At 41.6% G+C, this 19826-nt stretch overlaps 1 protein-coding gene across 1 annotated transcript in view; it reads left to right on the forward strand.

Moving 5' to 3' along the window:
- The window catches only part of lama2 (laminin, alpha 2), a 183564-nt gene that overhangs the window by 102153 nt on the left and 61585 nt on the right, over positions 1-19826 (forward strand). The window contains exons 20-23 of the mRNA XM_079572620.1: positions 1374-1460; positions 9242-9453; positions 17112-17218; positions 18644-18824. Coding sequence (XP_079428746.1) covers positions 1374-1460; positions 9242-9453; positions 17112-17218; positions 18644-18824 — 587 coding nt within the window. The remainder of the gene's footprint in view (positions 1-1373; positions 1461-9241; positions 9454-17111; positions 17219-18643; positions 18825-19826) is intronic.

The following is a 19826-nucleotide window of genomic DNA, read 5'->3' on the forward strand; positions in this document are numbered from 1 at the left end:
TTATTTAGTCAGCGCAAAGGTTGATCACTGCGCGCTTCAAATGGCGAGAAATGTCAACACAACAGGTAGAAACAAATGCAGCGGAGACAAAGACATGCTGCAAATGTCACAGCTGTTAAGGAAACGAGCATTTGCGCAGCGGCGGAGTACTTGACATGAGCCATTTTCACAGCGTTATCATTTCAATAACGCCGTCAGGTAGAAGGCACACTGGTACGTTAGGCCACGGCAAATGGGTCACATAACAAAGCTTACAATAGAAAAATGATTTCTTATTTACCACTCCGACAATATGAAAGAACAAGTTTCTGATCCAGCCTCAGCAGCACTGGTCTGGCTTGGTAAATAATGACATTTTTTCTATTGATGGTCTTTTGAAGAAGAAGTCCATGTTAACTTACACAAAATACTGACCTCACAAATTTAAATAAATCTCTCAAAAGTCAGCTCTTTCGTCCCTTGGGTCAGTTTTTGTTAGATGTAGGAATCCACCCGTTGTCAGGAAGCTAACTCTCTCCCAAAAGCTCCAGTCGTAACACAATGACGCACAGACAGAAGCAGCTGAGAATGTCATGAACACGTCAGGCCTAAACTGTGCGAGCAAAAGACCCCTCTGCCGCAGGGGTAAGAATAGCACCAAAGAGGTCCTCAGCATCGCTTTGAATTCATCACACAAACTAGCAACAAAGTACCATAGCATGCTAACCACTACAAACTACAAATATGTGGAATTCACTGTATGTTAAGCATAGACATTGACTTGCTCTATCCCCAATATTGAGGGTATGCCATATCACAAAAGTATAATGCAAACTTGACTTGCTCTGCTGTGACGTCACTTGCATTCCCTGAGTCTACACCATCATCTTGCTTCCAGAATGAATGGCAAGATTTGATGATTTGATTTACTTGAGAAAGCGGTAGACGCTTTATTGGAGAAATAAGCTTGCACTTTTCCACCAGCATGACGTTTTGTGCGATCTTTGTTATTGTTAGCTTACATGCATGGACTTAGCACTGTCTGGGCTAGCTCCATTAGCCTGATCCTTTGCGGTCCCTAGTGAAGGCCTGTAGGAACCTGAGCTGGCAGTGCTATCTATAGTTTATGGAAGTGGGAGGGCTTCTGTTTGCCTTTGCACTCTCGCAGTTCATTTCAGTCTCTGTTTCCGAGAGCCAAGGGTGTATTCCGGGGTGATAGAAATATAATTCTCATGTTTTGACTTTTTGTGAGGAGGAAAAATGGCTCTAACTCGCCTTTGTCCTCTCCTCTGTCTCCTCGTCCTGCTGCCACTTGCAACCCTGGGACAACGCTACCGAACCGTCCCCCTTCTGCAACAAAACCAACCCAATCGCCGCTACGGAAACCTCCAAAGCTTCAGCCCAACGTGCCACATGGGGGCAGGCGGGGAGGTGCTGTGTGACCAGTGCCCGCCTGGATACACTGGGCCCAGATGTGACAGGTACGACTTTTAAGACGTTCAACTTTTGGGCTTCATGTGAGCAAAAGTGTAGAAATTAGTTTTTAATATGTAGATTGAGGAAGTGCATAATGACAGGTTTTCAGGATTTTATAATTAGTACTTAGTTTGATGGGATGATGCCGGTGGGAAGTAATATTCATAGTTTCCACCAATGAATTGACTATTTTATGAATAAAAGGTGGGGGAAAAAAGCAACAGCGACAAGAAAAGGTTATTGTTGTGAACAAGCAGTGTGCTGCAAGTTTAAGTGAATTAACCTGTTACTTGCTGTCCCCCCTGATCAGGGGGCTCGGGTTAGCGTTAGGTTTAGGGTCAGGAGTTAGGGGTATGATTAGGGTTAGGAACGGCAAATGTGATGTAAGTTGGGTTTCACTCACACAGATCTTACACATAGTGTTAAAAACTATAGAGGTCTTGGCTTTTCAATGAGGTATGACACTGGCATTATAGGCCGTGCGCTCTTCTGTCAATTCCCTTTGAGATTTGGATATGGATAATTGCTAAGCTGGCAGGTAACAGGTTATCAACAAAATGTGAAATCAGGAATGGTGACAGGAATCGAGGTTGAATCCAGGCTGGGGCAAAACCTACAGCAAACATGCTTTCTCCGCCAAGACAAACATTGAGAAATAAAGCCATGCCAGCTTGTTTTTTTGGCTAACCAGGGAGTGGTGCTTTCTTAAAGGATTTTTATTCATGTCAATGGTTTTGACAGACCAATGGTATGTGGATACATTTGTAGATTATTGAGCACCTATCTGTATACTCACGTAAATCACTCTTTGATATTGTGCATACTTATTTCAATATTTGACTAAACCATTTCATCACAAAGAATTTTCAAACAAATACTAAATCACAATCAAAATAAGGCTGTAATAAATGTTACTAAATCAACAAAGTCATGACATGATTTTAAAATAGCCATGTTTTTTAGGCTCTGTTTGCATTATGTATATACACAGTGGCTTCTTGTCCAGCATGCACAACCACAAGGCAAGATAAGAGCCACAGGTTTTTCTATGGATCTAAATGCAGAGTAATTTCAATCAATGTTTTGCCACTTATGTTTTGTTGCTATCCAACCTGTTTTCTGCCGGTGGAAAAATAGTTGTTTATAAGTGCCTCTGTCTGTCTGACCATCCATCCATCTGTCTATTAAGCATTTTTAGTGGACACTTTTGTTCCCATTAGCAGAGACTGTCTTTTCAAATCTATAATAAGTTGTCTATGTTGAGGCGAGCCTTGTCAAAACTTCCCTGTCAGACTGCACCTAGTACATTATAGTGGCCCCTAAGGCTCGCTAAAATAAGCCTGGATTTGAAACTCAAGCTCAGATGATTTAAGTTTGAGTTTAAGATCAAGGTCCTTCATTCCATAAATATTCCAAATGTCTATAGTTTTCCTCAGATTTACTGTTGTCATAGTGTCTTCAGCTGAAGGAACAATTATTAGCCTTGACATTCATGTTATTATTCTTGGAGATGTTTGTCATTGTGTAAAATGAATAGAGAGATTATGAAGAAGCACAGAGGCTATAGATTGAAAGTACACCGTTTACACAAAGCTATAGACACATGCATAAACCAGCATCCTTGAGCTGTGGCTTTTCTGTTGAAAAGAATGATTTTCTGCTGGCTTCAAACTGTGTCAAATATTGTAACAATTTTGGTCTGAAATCCTCCATCTGCACCTTCAATAGCACTGTACCTTTCAGCTTTCAGTCACTACATTGACACCAAGAATCCTAATCTCATGGAGGCTTTTGTGAAAGTTGGACCTCTATTCATTCACTGTTGGCGAGATAAAGGAAAAAGATTGTGTAGATGTTTTTAAATTTGAGCAATTGTGGTAATGACTGAAAACTGGTTGTTAATAATTTACTGATAATTCATTGACAAAGTGGCCAACTTTATGTGAGAGCAATTTTATTACGTATTTTAGAATTGGCAAGCTGTTAATGGAGTGACCGGGTCATCCAAACATTCAGATAATCTGCTGACCTCGTTCTTTGAGCACATTGTATAGTGTTAAATCTAAAGCTCTTAACTATTTGTCAAGGTGCTGCCTTTCTGACCACACAGTGTGAATATGTGAGGTTGGACATCACTACATCCTCACTTACTTTGGAGTTCTTTCTTTCCAGAGATGACAAACTTGTGTCTGTGTAGTTGTATGAGCAGCGCTGGTGCTGGTGGACTTGACCAGGCCTGTAATAAACGTCCTGCATGTGAGCTTGCATTCCTCGCAACACTGTCCTCTCAGTCTGACACTCAGGCTTTTAATAACCGGCTTTTAATAACCCACACTTGACGGGAAAGGGAAAACTGGATCGTTTGGTGAGACGGCTGCCGTGTGAAATTATAGTTCTGATATTCAAAACAAAGTAACAATAAATGAGTCATCTGGGCGTTCATGTTTATCCAGAATTTACCGCTGCGTGATATAATAACAAAATAATTGTATAATTATATAATATATCATATTATAATAATTTCTGGACTAACACACTTTGAATCTTGCGGCTTATACAACAACGCAGCTTATTTGTAAATCCAGCTTGGTGTGTGAATAATGATGGTCATTAAACGTATTACGCATATTTTAGGTTGATGGGACTACAAGCAAACTCCACACATAAAGGCCTCACATCGTGGTCTGAAAACTCAGCCTGAGACCTTTTTTACTACAAGGCGACGTCCTTACCTGTGCCCCTGCATTTTATTTGTTATTTCCATAACAAACAGAGCTGTAAATATTGCCCTTTCCCCCGCGGCCGTGCTCCGCAGCACGTAGGCGTCATATTACAAAACAATATGGTATTATTGTATTGGCGATGGCAGCGTTAAAGAGCTAATAGTGCTTCAGTGGGCCTGCTGCTGTGTTATTCTAATTGATACCTGCTGCACTCCACCTGCCATTTCACTTCATTATCCGCTCGCTTTTGTTGTTGCTCGGCCTAATTAATTGTAATGTGGCAATTTGTCTGTATTATAAAGGCTTTAACCAAATCAGTGACTCCCGTGCTAATAGACTCTCCACTCGCCGCTAAGAGAGTGTGCTTTTCAATTTCCCTTCTATAAGCAACCGTTTAGGAGCGAGCACTGGGCATTTGACACAGCGGAGAACAATGAATGTGAGCAGCTCCGTGGTATATTTGTCACATTGTCTTTAGTACTGACGGTATTTTAGTATTAACTTTTTTATTTTTATTTAATAAGGTTAAAGGATCTATATCATGCTATTTTAGCCATTCCAAAGTTAAGTATAGGCATTTATATGATATATTGCACCTCTACCACTATGGAGCACTCATTTTTGTGATAAATATAAGTGTTTTCTGGAGGTATTTTTCGAACCCAGAAGACACAACGTTTCGATTCAGTTAACTCCGCCCCCTCTCTCCGCACATACAACTTTACCGTAATATAAATAAACAGACGGGGAAACTGTGCATATAGCCTATAAATGAAGTTACTTCACGATGCAGTTGTAAGGAGTTGACATCTGCAGCACAGCTTCATAAATGGCTAACACAGAAGCTAACACGCGTTTGGATTGACTCACCGCTCTGGTCCATCGCTGTTTACATTATGTTGGTTACAAAAGTTAATCCACTTTGATTCTGGTGAAGGTTCACCAAACATCCATCAGTGACAGTCACAGAAAAACACTATTTTGCTGATAGTCGCTGAATCCCGGAGAAAAAAACAGCTTCTGAGGAGTGGTCTCTTCTTGAAAAAGGTTGAATAAACTCCTGTCCTCGTAGCCAAGCGCTTCTTTTTCTCCGTGACATTATCGTTTGGTAAGAATAAAGAGCAAGTGTGTCCAGAATAAGTTGCAACGAGCTCCATCTTCACAGCTGCAGCGCAAACATGACGTCTGTTCAGACGCTCAGGGGATGTGTTTGTTTTGGCCTCAGATGACCTGGAAGCACCTCAGGCACATCCTTTTATATATATATTTTTTTATTTTATTTTTTTCCTTTATTTTTTTCTCTTTGTTTCTCTCTTACGACAGAAATAATGAAAAAGCTATTTTACAAATTAAAATCAGGCTGTAAGACATTGCATTACAGACGCCGAGCACTTCCGTTCCGCTGTGACGTCCCAACGGAGCAGGTCAGTCGTTCACCAGGAGAGGGCGGTGCAGCTGCTCAGAGAGCAGGATTCAGGAGGATTGCTGAGAGCTGCGTGAATGAAGCCACAAACCACTCTGGGGGTGTTTTTGATAAGGAAATAGCATAACAACATGGCTAAAAGCTCTAAAAAGTCTATTTTGCATGATATAGGACCTTTAAAAATAAACCTACAAAGATAATAAATCTCTGCAAAATCTACTTTGGAACAGGTGTAAAACTAAGGCTGAGCCAGAGCCAATTGAAATGTCACTTATGAATAGAAAAAAAAATGCTGATGCTCATAGAGTCGGTGCAGAAAAGTCCAAATTTTAATGTGCCGGAGCTATTTGAAAAGTGCATGATTGAACTTTGTGCTTTGGCGCCTTCAAAATGTCAGCCGTGAGTCGACTGTGGAGACGGGAGGGCTGTGAAACAAAAGTGGACTCATTTGAACCCCTGCCTTCAATTCATGAGCAAACCTAAAGCACATACACTCGCACACTGTCTGTCAATCACTGCCAGGGAAGAATAACCTCAAAACACTTCACTGGTAAAAGGTTTTCACACTTTAACTTATGAAATCTGTCCTTGTATAATTGTTTTTGAATAGCAGTGATAGTTATAGTTTACTGCTCTTTCGTTCATTTAAAAAAATATATATTCTCAACATCCCCTGACGCCAATTCTCTTTTTTGCACAACATACAACATTGTAACATGTGTCTCCAACCTCTGATGCTTTTGACCAGGTGTCTGCCCCTGACCAACACTTGGACTGGAAAAACTAAAAATACCTCCACTTCCTGTTCCATATACAGTACAGCTGGCAGACATCAGAGCCACAACGATATGACCACTCACAGCTGAATGTATTATGTTTAAATATATGAATATCAGGGGTTCAGAGACTATGGCAAGGGGCTACAATGTAATGGCTGCCAGATGTCTTTGGGTTCTTCTACCTCCGACATTTCACTTTTTGTGATCATCATGTGCAAAATTGCCTTTTTTATACTCTTAACCAAATCTCATTAGGAGCAGATTGTTACTTAAAGGCCTGTACCTGATTCTTCTTCTTCTGATCCTTCTTCTTCTATTGATTATTCTTCTGATTATTCTTCTGATTCTTTTTCTTCTATTGATTCTTCTTCTTCTTCTTCTTCTTCTTCTTCTTCTTCTTCTTCTTCTTGCTCCCTCAGGTATAGGGCCTTTTAGAGATATAGCAACCAAAAGCTTTCCTCCTCATTATTTAATACAATGCACCACCCTCGCACCCAATCTGTGCAGCTTTTCACTCAAAATGAGTCCATTACGACGTGTTAAAAACAAAAGCTTATATCTTCTGTTTAACGTCATTCTCCCTGCTGTCTGCCGAGTTTTCTGCTTGAAACACATTGCTCAATAATCCTTTTTTAATTTCCAAGTTACAAAATGTGAGTTAATGCAGAAGTGCCCTAAACCTAAGAATGCTGTATATACTTGCTGTATTTACCAAGACTGAAAGGGGGGACTTTTTTAGGAGCTTTTAACCATGTTACAATGATTCTCTGTGTCAAAGCTGAAGCCAAGGAGAAACTTTGAATGGGCCGTTTTAGATCAATATTGCATTTTCCAACCAGCAAAACATAAGAAATTGACCAAACACCTGTACAAAGCATAACACTCCTGCTTTAAGGCTGTACCTGAAGGCTCAGACTGGTGATGACAGAGAGAATGAGGCGGCTGATGGTTCAGAGAGTTTTGTTGCATGGTAAAAAGAATAGAGTAGAAGCAGTTTTAAGTGGCCATGATTGACAACAGGTAAAAAGAAAAAGAAAAGCAAGTGGTCATAAAGTTATTGCTGATTATATATTGCGTAAAAGCCCACAATGAAAATCAAATCAAGCGAAATGGGAGTCCAAGCCTTTTCTTCCCTCCTGCTCCACTTGTGCTCTCAAAGAAAGGACTCTCCCTCAGCTAATAAAGCCGCCGTATTGAGTACCAGAGAGGGTCATGGGTAATAATGGCTGCCCGCTCGTGACTTCTTTCTTCCCCCTACTTTCTAAATTCAATTCTCTTTTCAGCACCGCGACCTTTCGCCCCTCGTTTCTCCCAGTGTTTCTTCTCCTCACTCGCCCCTCTTTCATCTCTATTTGGTGGCTCTTGATTTCGGTGCGTTTTTGTCACATTGCCGCTCGCCCGGGTTAATACATCTTTCTGCTTCTTCACTCCTGTTATTAATCGAATGAAAGTATCTGAAAGGCAAAGCAGATTCCGACTGCGATTGTCATATTTCAAAGCTGCCTTGGCTTCCTTTTTGGATCGCTTTTTAGTCTTTTGTCCGGTAGTTTTCTCCTCGTTCAGGCGCTGGGTTGAATCTTGAATTATCACCCTTTATGATGCTTATTTCTTTTTCTCGTTATTCTCGTTGATTACCACAGCACAGTGCTCCCTCGTCTTTCACACGCCTATTCATTCACAAATGTAGACATGTTAGGCATCCATGTGCAGAAAGAAAGCCGACCTAGATGACGCTGTAATCCAAATATGGTCATTTCCTTTCTGGGAGACGATGGCCACAGCTAAAGACGGGAGAAATAAACAGGTTTTCTCTGTACTCTTGTAACAACATCTCCACTTTAGTAGCTTCTACAGACTCCACACTTTCCAGTCTTGAACATGACAATATTTTGAAGGTTTTTTTAAAGTTACTTTTTAATATCTAATTCCTAGCCTGATTTATTGAGCTTTGAACCGCAACAAGCAAGGTGAAATTTGAATTTTTACAGATTTTACAGAACAAATTATTATTTTTAAACAATACATCCAAAATAATGATAATAATCGACAGAAATGTATCACAAAATAAAACTTTAAGGTTAAACCTGGCTTGATCTGAACTACACATACTGAAGTACCCTCTGTCTTCTTCCACCTCCTCTTCTCTCTCTTCTTCTTTCTTTTTGTCTTCTTATCGCTCGGCAGCAAAAAGGGATATGAAAGTCTTGATCAAAAATTTAAAAACATTTAGTATTTGGTCGTATTACAATCGGTAGCCATCGAGTAAAAGCAGTGGCACCAACTTTATGATTGATATTTATCATAATGATGTGGTGACAGAAGCAGCATGAGGTGCAAATATATGTCTCCAAAAGTAACTTCAAGTAAACACCCCTTTAGCATGTACCTGCGCAAAAGCAATTTCACTAAGGTACTGGCTCTTGTAATCTGAAAGCAGGAGAGAATCTGATGAATGACATTAAAGAAGCTCTTATTATTTGACCCAAATAGAGCCACTTGTATGTATTCAAGAATAACAAAGAGAGTATTTCAATTATGTTGTAACAGCTGACTGCAGGTAGCTCCCAGCAATAGCGGTCACAGGGATCTTCAATTTGGAAAGCGGGATAGAAGTACAACTTAATACAGCTGCTGAGGAGGACAAAGACATTTCAGAGATTGAATTTGAAGTAGATCTTGTACCTACTCAAGATCAGCTTGGGTTTTTGCTGTCTTTTAAATCCGATACAGACTTTTCATACACAGATTATGAAAAGAAAGCAGAAAGACCCAGCTGCTCTCTGAAGGTTTCATCAAAAAACAATGTATTTTTAAATGTAGCATTGGGGTCCATTCATTTGGCTTCTCTAATCTCTCGATAGATGTTCCAATGGGTACTACGGCCAGCCTGCAGTCCCTGGCGGCTCCTGCCAGCTCTGTGAATGTCACGGCAACCTGGACCTGTCCTTACCTGAGAGCTGCCATCCCATCACGGGCCAGTGCCTGCGCTGTCGCCCGGGTTACGGGGGTGTGGCCTGCGACACCTGCACGGATGGCTACTACGGGGACGCGGTGACGGCCAAAAACTGTCAACGTAAGTTAACCAAATCGGCTTAAGGCGACACAAATTACTCTTTCATCTTCCCCCGGCGTCTCTGGCCAGAGAAGCACAATTGCTACTTTGCTGTCCACGGGTCGGAGGCCCCAATACACACTAATAGAATCACAAAGAAGAAGCTAACAGGCTAACGGGCAAAGCTAACTGTGGGCTAGCGCCACTTAAACAGTATTTACAGCCAAGTTTGTATGAAAAAAATTATTTCCATTGTGTAATTGGATGCATAATATTTACTGTCACGGACAATTAATAATATTTAAAAATTGCAACTTGCTACGACACCTGCAGATACGCTTTTGGCCTTTAGGGGCAAGAGGAACTTAGTGCTGCTTGAAGATTTGAAAATTTGACCCAGCTTTCTTTAGTTTGACTAAAGAAACTAAAGATGTTTATAGTTTCACTTCCTTAACAATTGCTTATCTATTTCACTTCCTGTCAGTAGGTTAAAATGTCAAATAAAAATAACTTTTCTGCCCAACACAAAAGCATTAAAACCTGCCATATGCACTTTAATAGACTGGTGTGATCTCTAGCTTTTTTTTTAACGGTAAGAGTTTTCACTCATTTATTTCCTGCAGCAGGTGTTCCCCAAGTCCCCCTATGCTTTGACTGTAATGCTTCTATTAGATTTTGTCGATAAAAGCCAATCAAAATGAATAGAGATGATAATGTCATTTTGATTGAATACAGTCTTATCAGGCAATACGCCGGCGTGACATCAGCGTCTGCTTTCCTTGGGCAAATTAGGTTAATCCATTTGAATCATGCAGACGATCACGTCAAGCGGTACAGTCTACAGCTTGGGCACTAATGACATTACATGGTGCGATCTCGAGCAGTATAGGCCAGCGCTTGTGTCTCGGCGGGCACGCGGCACCAGGGAGAGGTATTTTGTCTAGGAAACTCAATTTGGAGATAAATGATGGCTTTAATCCTGTCGGAAACACGGTGAAGTGCTGGTAGACCATCTGGAGTGCAAGAGGGGGGGGTAGAGGGAGACAGCTGGGGAGTGCGAGGTGTGAAGGAAGCCCCAGCCAGATGTGGTTAAGAGACACTTCAGAACCATAGAAAACAGCAAGGCATCGCAAGGGAGAGACATGGCTGCTAACATGGCATGGTCAACAGATGGGGCCGCTAAGAAGTCTTTCAAAAGTGCTACATGAAAGAGCAATGTGGACAGAATGTGTGGTTTTACAGTGTCTGGGTTTTTGTTAACGTTATTTTCAGATATAGACAAATGAACGCGGTAAAAGCCAGATTGATATGACTGGGCAAATATCAGTAATATCAGCCTGGAATGGACCCTTGTTCAAGTGGTTCATGAAACAAGTCATTGGATGAAATTATGGTCTAAGGGGTCATTAGAAAGTCCTTTAATTAATCTAAATCTATTTGGACATCGTGACATCACTCAACTTTTTTACACCAGAAGTTTATTGAAAGTGACAAATGAAAAACCTTTGCTCAAAAGTTTTCAATTTACTTTTAAACACCCATCTTTTTTTTTATTCCTTTGTTTATTGGAATGATACAAATATTATAAATGCACAGATTGTTTGTGTAAAAGCGACAGACTTTAGTAGACAGACTTTTGCTGCTGATTGGTGAAAACGTTATGGCTTCTTTATGGAGGGATAAAAGTGTGTTTTTATCACCAGTGAATTTAAAACCCGCCCATTCACTTGGCTCAAAACACCAGTGACGTGGATCAACTGCAGCTGCACGTGTTCATTTGTTTGACTAAAATGTTTCATCATTATTTTTTTCAAAGTACTGTAGTATTTTTTTTTAACTAAAATTTGACTCAAACTAATTTAAAAGTACTTGATGATGAGACTTAAACAAAGGCAAACATTTCCAGATATTTTTATCGCCTAAAAAAAAGTAATGCCTTGTCTTATCTGAACTAAAAATGAAAACTAATAACATATGAACTTCAGTGGCAGAGTTTGAAAGAGCCTCATATTTAAATTCACTGCCAAAGGAACAGATCTGTGGGAGAAGAAACATGAAGCACAAAATATGATTGAATGTGTTTTAATACAATAATATAACTCAAAGTTGAGTCACTTCAAAGAAAGTCGACTGAATTTACATGAAAAAAAAAATAGACTTAAACTCAAACGAATGGTTTGGAGAAAATCTTGACTAAAACTTAATTACTTCTTTGTTAAAAGACTTCAGTTGAAAACACATTTTTTTATGTGTCCGATTTTGCTATAACTTTGAGTCTTTCCGACAGGATTAGAGGTCGCAGTGACTCATGTTTCGTAGTGGGGAGGCAGTAGAAAGACACAACTACTGTAGTCCCCAGTCGCTGAAAAATCAAACATGTTTGAATTTAAGGCTGATTTCGTGGCCAATAATAATTATTCATTAATAATAATATTAATAATAGTTTGCACTTGTATTGCGCTTGCAAGCCTATGTTACTGTTACCGGCGCCAGCCCTAGGGGAAGCTGGGCGGTTACAAGTGACACATAGCTAGCGTGTTGCCTATGGTCATGCTGTGGACAGACGTAGAGGAGACGTTGTTAGTCAGGCCACAGCTCGTTTACTTCTGAATTCAATATTTACATACATGAAGACATACAATTATTGACAGTTGAAAAAATAAATACATAGCCATCTCAAAAATATGTCTCTCACGCACACACACACATACTCCTTCACTTTACTTAAATTATGACTGCGGTAGTGTATAAAAAAGTCCACTAAATGTCCAACAGTTCATCTCCCTTCAACGCCTTGCTCCGTCTCATCTCTCCCACATGCACGCACGCGCACATACATACATACACGTAGCGCGGCAACATGAAAAGAAAGCGCCCAGCAACTGGCGACAACGGACTTCATCACTCTGAACTAAACTTGAATTTGGATACTATTTAACGAATTACATATGAAAATGTTTTACAAAGGACTTTAGCACAAAACACTGCTTGGATCATTGACAGTTTGCTTCGCAATACATTCATTCTACAACGACATTTTTAACTAACGTTTTTTTGTTTAACCGTTGAACAACGTTCGCAACGTAAAATACATCTTCTAATTAAACCAAATTATCTTGCACTTTCACAATTCGTTCAGATCATACATTCAACACTTCGAATTGGATTAAAACGATTTCGGACCAAGATTGAGCTACAAAAGTAACTTTTTACCGTACCTGTGGACAGACGTAGAGGAGACGTTGTTAGTCAGGCCACAGCTCGTTTACTTCTGAAGCTGCGCCTGCGCGAGCCTCTCTAGTCCCCACAGTAGCGCTACAGCACCATCTACTGGTAAGATGTATAACTCAAAACAAAACAGACAATAGCGAATATTCAAAAAAATAGAGGGGGTGTTTGTTAAAATATAAAACTTTAGATGTAGCGTTTTTTCAACCTACTACATTACCAAGTTTCTCAAAGTTAGACTGTCGTCATTATTCATTCACTCCACAGTCAGTGGTGGCAAGCTAGTAGCCACAGCTGCCCTTGGGGTAGACCGACAGAGTCACGCAGCTTCTATTGACGGAAGTGAGCGGGGGAAGTCTTTAGGAGTTACTTCGCGGACGTTGTGCTCCTGTATCATTACGCCTCACAATATAGTACCCCTTTTTATCTGCTTATAAGATCGACATGTTACATTTCTGTGTAAATATACTTCGCATGAAAACACTTCACGTAACTTTATTTAAATAGGGAACACGTGGAAGAGCTTGGTAGCTTCTATCGTGAGCTTTTTTGGAGCTATATGACATGTGGGAGAGGCTGCGTATGTGCTCCGTTTGCGTGACAGAGCGCACGGACAAAGACCAGACGGGTATATATTAACTCGACTAAGGTTAGGTAAGAACATATCTTGGTATGTAAAAACGGTGGCCTATTCCTTTAAGCGAGCAGCAGATGAGCGCACAAAGGCAGGTGGACAAGGCTGACAGGTCGTATTAATGCCTGTTTGATAGTGCATTGTTCTGCAGTTGTTTCCCCTCTCCACCCGGGCTAAATGCTTATTGATTAATCAGGCTGATCTATGGGCCCCCCACCTCCGTGCCGATCGCTCGCTCCCATCTCCCCCATCGATCCTGCGCAAATGACAAAAGACCACCACGGAATTATTAAAACACAACAACTCCCTCTCTCTCTCTCAATCCCACTCTCTCCGTCTGCCGCTCTCTTCCCAAAGCGCCAGCTCTTAATGAATTTTATCGAGCCACGCTTCAGAGTTCAAACCGAGTCCAGTCTGCTGTTAAAATGAATCTTACTGTTATGAATTTGGTTTTGAGAGAGAAAGGGGGAGGAATACATCATGACAAAATGAACTTAAGAAGTAGTTGTAAGCTGTTGTTTCAATCAGCGTTCACCAAAAAACAAATGTCCCATAACTGTCTTAAGATCAATAGACACTTTGGGGATGTTTGGGAAATCTCCCAAGGCAAATCCAATCTGTTTATCATAGTTATTACTACAATATTGACTGCTTTATTGGAAGTGGTTTAGATATGTTTTATTCATAATGCAATCTCCCTGCGATGGAAAGAATGCAAGAATAAACTTGACCAAAGATGATGGGTAAACCTCTTTCTGCTGAGGGAATCTTCTGCCTGTGTTTTTCATGTCTTTTTTCTCTGTGCACGTCCTTAGCGTTTTATCGTAACATGTCTTTTCATTCCTGGTGGTTTTCTGTTTCACCTCCTGGTGTTGATTGCCTGCCCCGCCCTGATGTGTTGCACCTTATACCCCCGTGTTTCCCTTTTCCTTTGTCTGTTGTCTGTGTCAGAGCGTTTATGGCCACGTCTGTTTCCTGAGGACTATACTGTATACTGCGAGGCTCGGGGTTAACCCTGGTTTTGCCGTACTTTAAAGCTGGATCACTTTCTAGCAGGGTAGATCTCCATGGAAACATGCCGTTAGCGCATGGACTGGCAGGAAAAATCAGCCCTGATCTTTTTGGTCAAGGCCGGCCCTCCAAATTTTCACACTGTAGATTTGGGTAATGAAATGGTAAAACTCACCACGGAGGTGTAGAGTGAAGCTGTTTCCAAACTGCGCTCACCGAGAAGGGACGACGGGGGACAGGAGTGAGTCACCTGACAACTCTCATCATGCATTTCTTTGCTTATTATGTCTAAAATGTACAAAAAATAGAGGCTTGAGGTTCTGTGGGTCCTGGAAGGCTTTACAATAAACTCTTTTCACTTATACCGGCAAAGATCACGTGAGGGGCATGAGTAATGTCATAGTAACTGAGAGACCCATTGCTTATTATATACGAAATTACCAAGGAACCATAACTCAAGACAGCATGCCAACGGAGTGGTATAAAGGCGCCAGATAGGTCTAGTTAATGCGTTGTGTAATTACATCATAACAATGATCTGTACTTCGATGGATCAAGCGGTTTCTATCTTGGGCTATTATAGTGCAGAATGGGCCTGCTTACACATCTGGTCCTACCGGCCCAAAGTGTGTCGGCCCACCGGGAAAACTCCTGCTGCTCCCGATGGCCAGTCCAGCCCTGCTGCTCTGGACCAGGATAAGTTCACGGCTTAGATACGAGGACGGCTCTTTGACTAATCAGAATCCTCCGCTCTCTCAGCCGGTGTGTGATGTGCGGAGGGGAGTGAGGAGCACAGATGGAAGAAGAGGAAGCACCTTAAACAGCGGTGTGAGAAGACCTTTATATCAAAGTGCACATCGATTTTATATAGTAGCGACAGCGTGTTGTAAGTTATATTCGAACCCCCGACTTTCCATCATGAGACGACCTGCTTTACCAACTGCCCCACTTTCACCCCATGATACAAGTGTTGCTTTAAAGATTGTTCATCTTTCTCATCTTGTCTTTGCGCGCTGCTTGGTTCAGACTCGTGTCGTTCATGGCGCTGTATAATGTTGTATATTCGTCATGAGTTTAGTTATTTTGATATTCAGATGAACTGCATCCGTGATTGGTCGCTTAGCCCTGATTCCTCCCGTTCCACATGAATGCTCACACAAATCCTCAGAGAAACCCAGAAACAAGTTAGCACTGCAGATAACAGTATATAGACTGTACTACACCCTTACGTGGTTTAAAATGGGGAATATTCCGCCCCCGGTTTCCAACTGGATTCCTTCAAAAATATTTATTCGTCAGTGTGTTATTTTGCTCAGGAGCTGCTGTCACCACATTCAGACACCTATTCCTGGTGTTCTCTTGAAAGTGAATGAAGCAGTAACCCAAATGCCTGGTCATATGCATGCTTTTAGGTTATAAAATGATATTTATTATATTTATTTAATTTGTTGTTGCAATGTCTTAACCTCCTCGTGTTTTCATTTGGGCAAGTAATCTTTTTGTACATAGAAATATTCAACCCATTGTGCAGCATCACATAAAACAATTATTATTGCCATGGTGCATTGATTACACAAGACCTTGTTATGTCCTTCCCAATATGACAAAACAACCGTCATTATAGCCCGCTTCTTTACATTCTCACATACTCTGTCAATGCAACAGCTTCCCACTAGCTTATTTAGCTGTTATGTTTGTCATGCTTTGAAAAGAAAAAAAATCGCACATACCCATCAAGGACAGCTCTGAAAAGGGAGAAAAAAGGAGAAAATCATAACAAAAAGCAACATTTTATCGCTCGCATTGTAGCAGCTGACAGAACGGGCTCCAGATGGTCTCCTTTGGGTGCTGCTGGAGGGTGGGGGGGTGGTTTGTGTGTGTGTGTGTGTGGGGGGGGGGGGGGTGTTCGACAGACTGCCTGCATGTTAATATGTCCCTGTGTTTTATATTATATAGCAATGCACGTACAGTCGCTGAGGTGTTTGCATATGCGCGTGGGAGGAGGGCATACTGCTGGAATCAATACCGTAATGTATATTAATGACAGGGCATCTGGCTTTTCATAACCCGCTTCTCAGCCAACGTTGGCGCACTCAGGGGCTGTTCTTGCGCCTCGGAGAAAATGGACGAGTGTTTGAAGCGACATGTGGTGCGAGTTTCTTGAAAAGCAGTAGTGTTATTGCGTGCGTGTGTGCGTGTGTGTGTGTGTGTGTGTGTGTGTGCGCGTGTGTGTGTGTGAGTGCGTGTGTGTCGACAGCCCTGTTGCCAGATGGGAGCTGTGATGTTCAAGCTTTTAATTGTATATCCAAAGACTTGAGTGGCGTTGATTTGCGTTTTTCTCCCACAAGGCTTTTAAATGGTGTAAATAAAGTTTAGGGAGACAGGAAATAAAGGAGAATATATTCAGTGGTATGTTTGCTTCACTTCTAAACGCCGCTGTTTTCCTGTCAGTGCAATACGCACACTGCCACAGGCCAAGGTTTTCGGGAACGCTTTGGGATTGTTGCTACAACCTGCATCCACACCGCACAAGCCAGTCGCCAGAGTAAACTGTATGCACTTCTTGCCGTCTCGTTGTAAATGAATGATTCATATTATTTATATCCCAGATGAGGGCTCACTTGCTTTTTGCTGCATTTACAAAAACACACTTTTCTACCAAGAGGGATTTTTCTCAGGTAGAAATCTCACGCAGCGGACTCGAGCTTCAAGTAAACACAACAACCTATGTAGGCTCCAATACTTCTGCGCTCCTGAGTTTGTGATCTAATGATAGTATGCAAAAACGTCCTCTTTCTTTTTACAGCTTGCCAGTGCCACACCAATGGGTCCGTATCGGAGGTGTGCCACCAGCAGACGGGCCAGTGCGAGTGCAGGGAGAACGTTGTTGGCCGACAGTGCGATGAGTGTGTGGTAAGTGTTAGGTGTGAGTTTGGAAAAGCTGCTACTGTTCCATTACAGCACTGTATCAAGACAATTACTGATATCACAAGTTTCAACGAGCTCCTGAATGGGCTTTTATGTGAACGATGATTTTCGTTTTCTTTTAATTTAGTTTATTATGATAGAATGCTCCAGGTTACCTCATCTCTCGATCTCTTGTAAAGCTTAATCCTTTCATCGTGGAATAAAAACTCTCACCATAGCTTCACTACAGCCACATGGGCCGCACAGACTATTTCTTCTTTTTCTTTTTCTTTTGTTTTTTTGTGTTTAATATTGTATTTTCTATCCAACAATGTATAAGATATTGATCATGTCTTCCAGTTTATTAGCAAATACTTGCATAAGGCAAAATAAAAAATAAATAATTTTGTAAGATTTTAGCGTCAGACAGAGGTGTGTGAAAACTTCCTGAACCCACTGCTCCTCAGATGATAGTTTCCTCTTTTTACCTTTTCATTTTTACAAGCTCACTCCTTCCCATTCATTCTGCTCTTTACTGTTTTAACTCTTTTCCCACCTGTATTTCTCTTACTAATGACCTACCCACTCCCCTCTTTCCACGCTGCCCTTTCCCGTCCCGTCAGCCAAACTGCTGGTGGGACTCGGACACCGGGGAGTGCGTGCCGTGCCAGTGCAGCCCCCACGGCGCCGTGTCCCAGCGCTGTGACGTGGAGGGGCGCTGCATCTGCCGGGCCGGGTACGTGGGGCGCAGGTGCGACCTGAAGCGGCAGGGCTACGAGCGCAGGGAGACGAGGAGGCCGCTGGAGCGCGTCCCGGTGGAGGCGGTGCAGCAGAGATGGGCGGGGGTGTTGACCCGCACAGGGGGCTGTCCCAGGGGCGCGTACAGGCCCAGCACAGGGGTATAAAGCACTGCATGCAAGAGTGCTCTGAGAGGAGGTGGCTTTATGCTTGGACTGCAGAAGTACTACATGTTTATTGCAGAAAGAGTTTTGCCGTTTGCGTGTTCTGCATGAAAGAGTGTCTCTCTTTATATGACAATGTGAGCGTTGGGCGTGTCTATAATAGCAACTGGTTTGATTAGATGAGTTTATGGTACTGACTTTTTGGTTTTAAAGTTTCAAAGTGTGAAAAATTCCAAAAGATTTTTTTGGGGAAATTGACAGACATTTTTCAGAGGCATAATTTTGTCTTCAATTAATTTGAGCAACATACAATATGAAACTCATAACATGGTGCAAGGTCCTAGAAGGTGTAGGACCTTGTATTCATGCATGCTTGGACGTTTTGTGGTACAAACTAGCCTCTCGACAACGACAAGAATAGCGTCAATGGCGGATTATGTTTTTTCATGCTTTTGACCAGTGTTGAGAAATGTTTCACACTTGTTGGTGTGTACTTGACTGTGTGTGCTTTTTTCCATCTCTGTTACAGCCGGAGACCCACGGCATCAGCACTGGTGGCATGTGCATTCCCTGTCACTGTAACTCTTTTGGTTCTAAATCCTTTGACTGCGATGAGTCAGGCCAGTGCCGCTGTCAGCCTGGAGTGAGTGGACCCAAGTGTGACCGCTGCTCCAGAGGGTTCTTTAACTTCCAGGAAGGAGGCTGCACACGTGAGTATTCACCCACGTCTGTATGACTACTGCCTGACACAGTGTGTTATGTGCCAAATGTTTCTGAATAAAACAAAATGAATGAAAAATGACAAACTCGCTTGAACTGAACAGAAGGGACGATCCAAGCTCCTGCCGAAACGGTATAAAGTTTATGCATTCTTTTTGGAATCAAAGAGCCGGACAAACTCAATATTTTAGGTCCAATTTCAAAATGATGAATGCAACACACCACAAAATGCCCTTCAGGGAGTGAATGAACAATGGTCCGATGACATATTTTAGAAGTCTTTCATCAAAGTTGGAATGCCGGATTAAGTGTTATTGAATTGAAAAACATTCATTTTCCGATTGATATATTATAGATTTTGCTGACTACCTGACTTACAAACAATAAAAGAGGAGGCCACTAAATGAAACTGTTAGTTGTGGTCCAAACTCATTCCTAACTTTCCTAACATATTTGTAGCATCCCAATTCTTCATGGGGACGACTTTATCGGCATACTACATGACCACCAGGGTCACTTTTCAGGGTCTCTATCACAGGAATGCTAGAAACTAATCTGCAAGTTTACTGAAGTAGGACAAAACAAATGTTGTTCTGTTACCTTGCACCAGGTGCAAGGCTCCTATAGTGAGGAAGATAAATGTAGTCACTGCTACTAGAAAATAAATCAGTCTTTAACATGCATAACTTTATGTCAACTAAAAAGAATGATTTGTCTTACGTTTGTCAAACTTAAGAACTAAAAAGCAATGAAAGCCGTTACTGGGTGGCGGTGTGGTGATCAGGTTGAGGGTTTAGGGAAGGTGGAAGGTTTTTAATAATCTTTACAACGCAGTGTGACATGTGGAACCTTGAGGCAGCGTCACGGAGTAAGTATAGGAACTGTCTGCGGCGGCGAGAGGGAAATGATTAAAGGCACTAAACCAAATCTACAAAGAAGCAAAAATGAAATGTGGCTAAGAAAAACATCTGCTGATATGACTTTAAAGGTAG

The sequence above is a fragment of the Gobius niger genome (assembly GCF_951799975.1).
Source record: "Gobius niger genome assembly, chromosome: 15".
Lineage (NCBI taxonomy): Eukaryota > Metazoa > Chordata > Actinopteri > Gobiiformes > Gobiidae > Gobius > Gobius niger.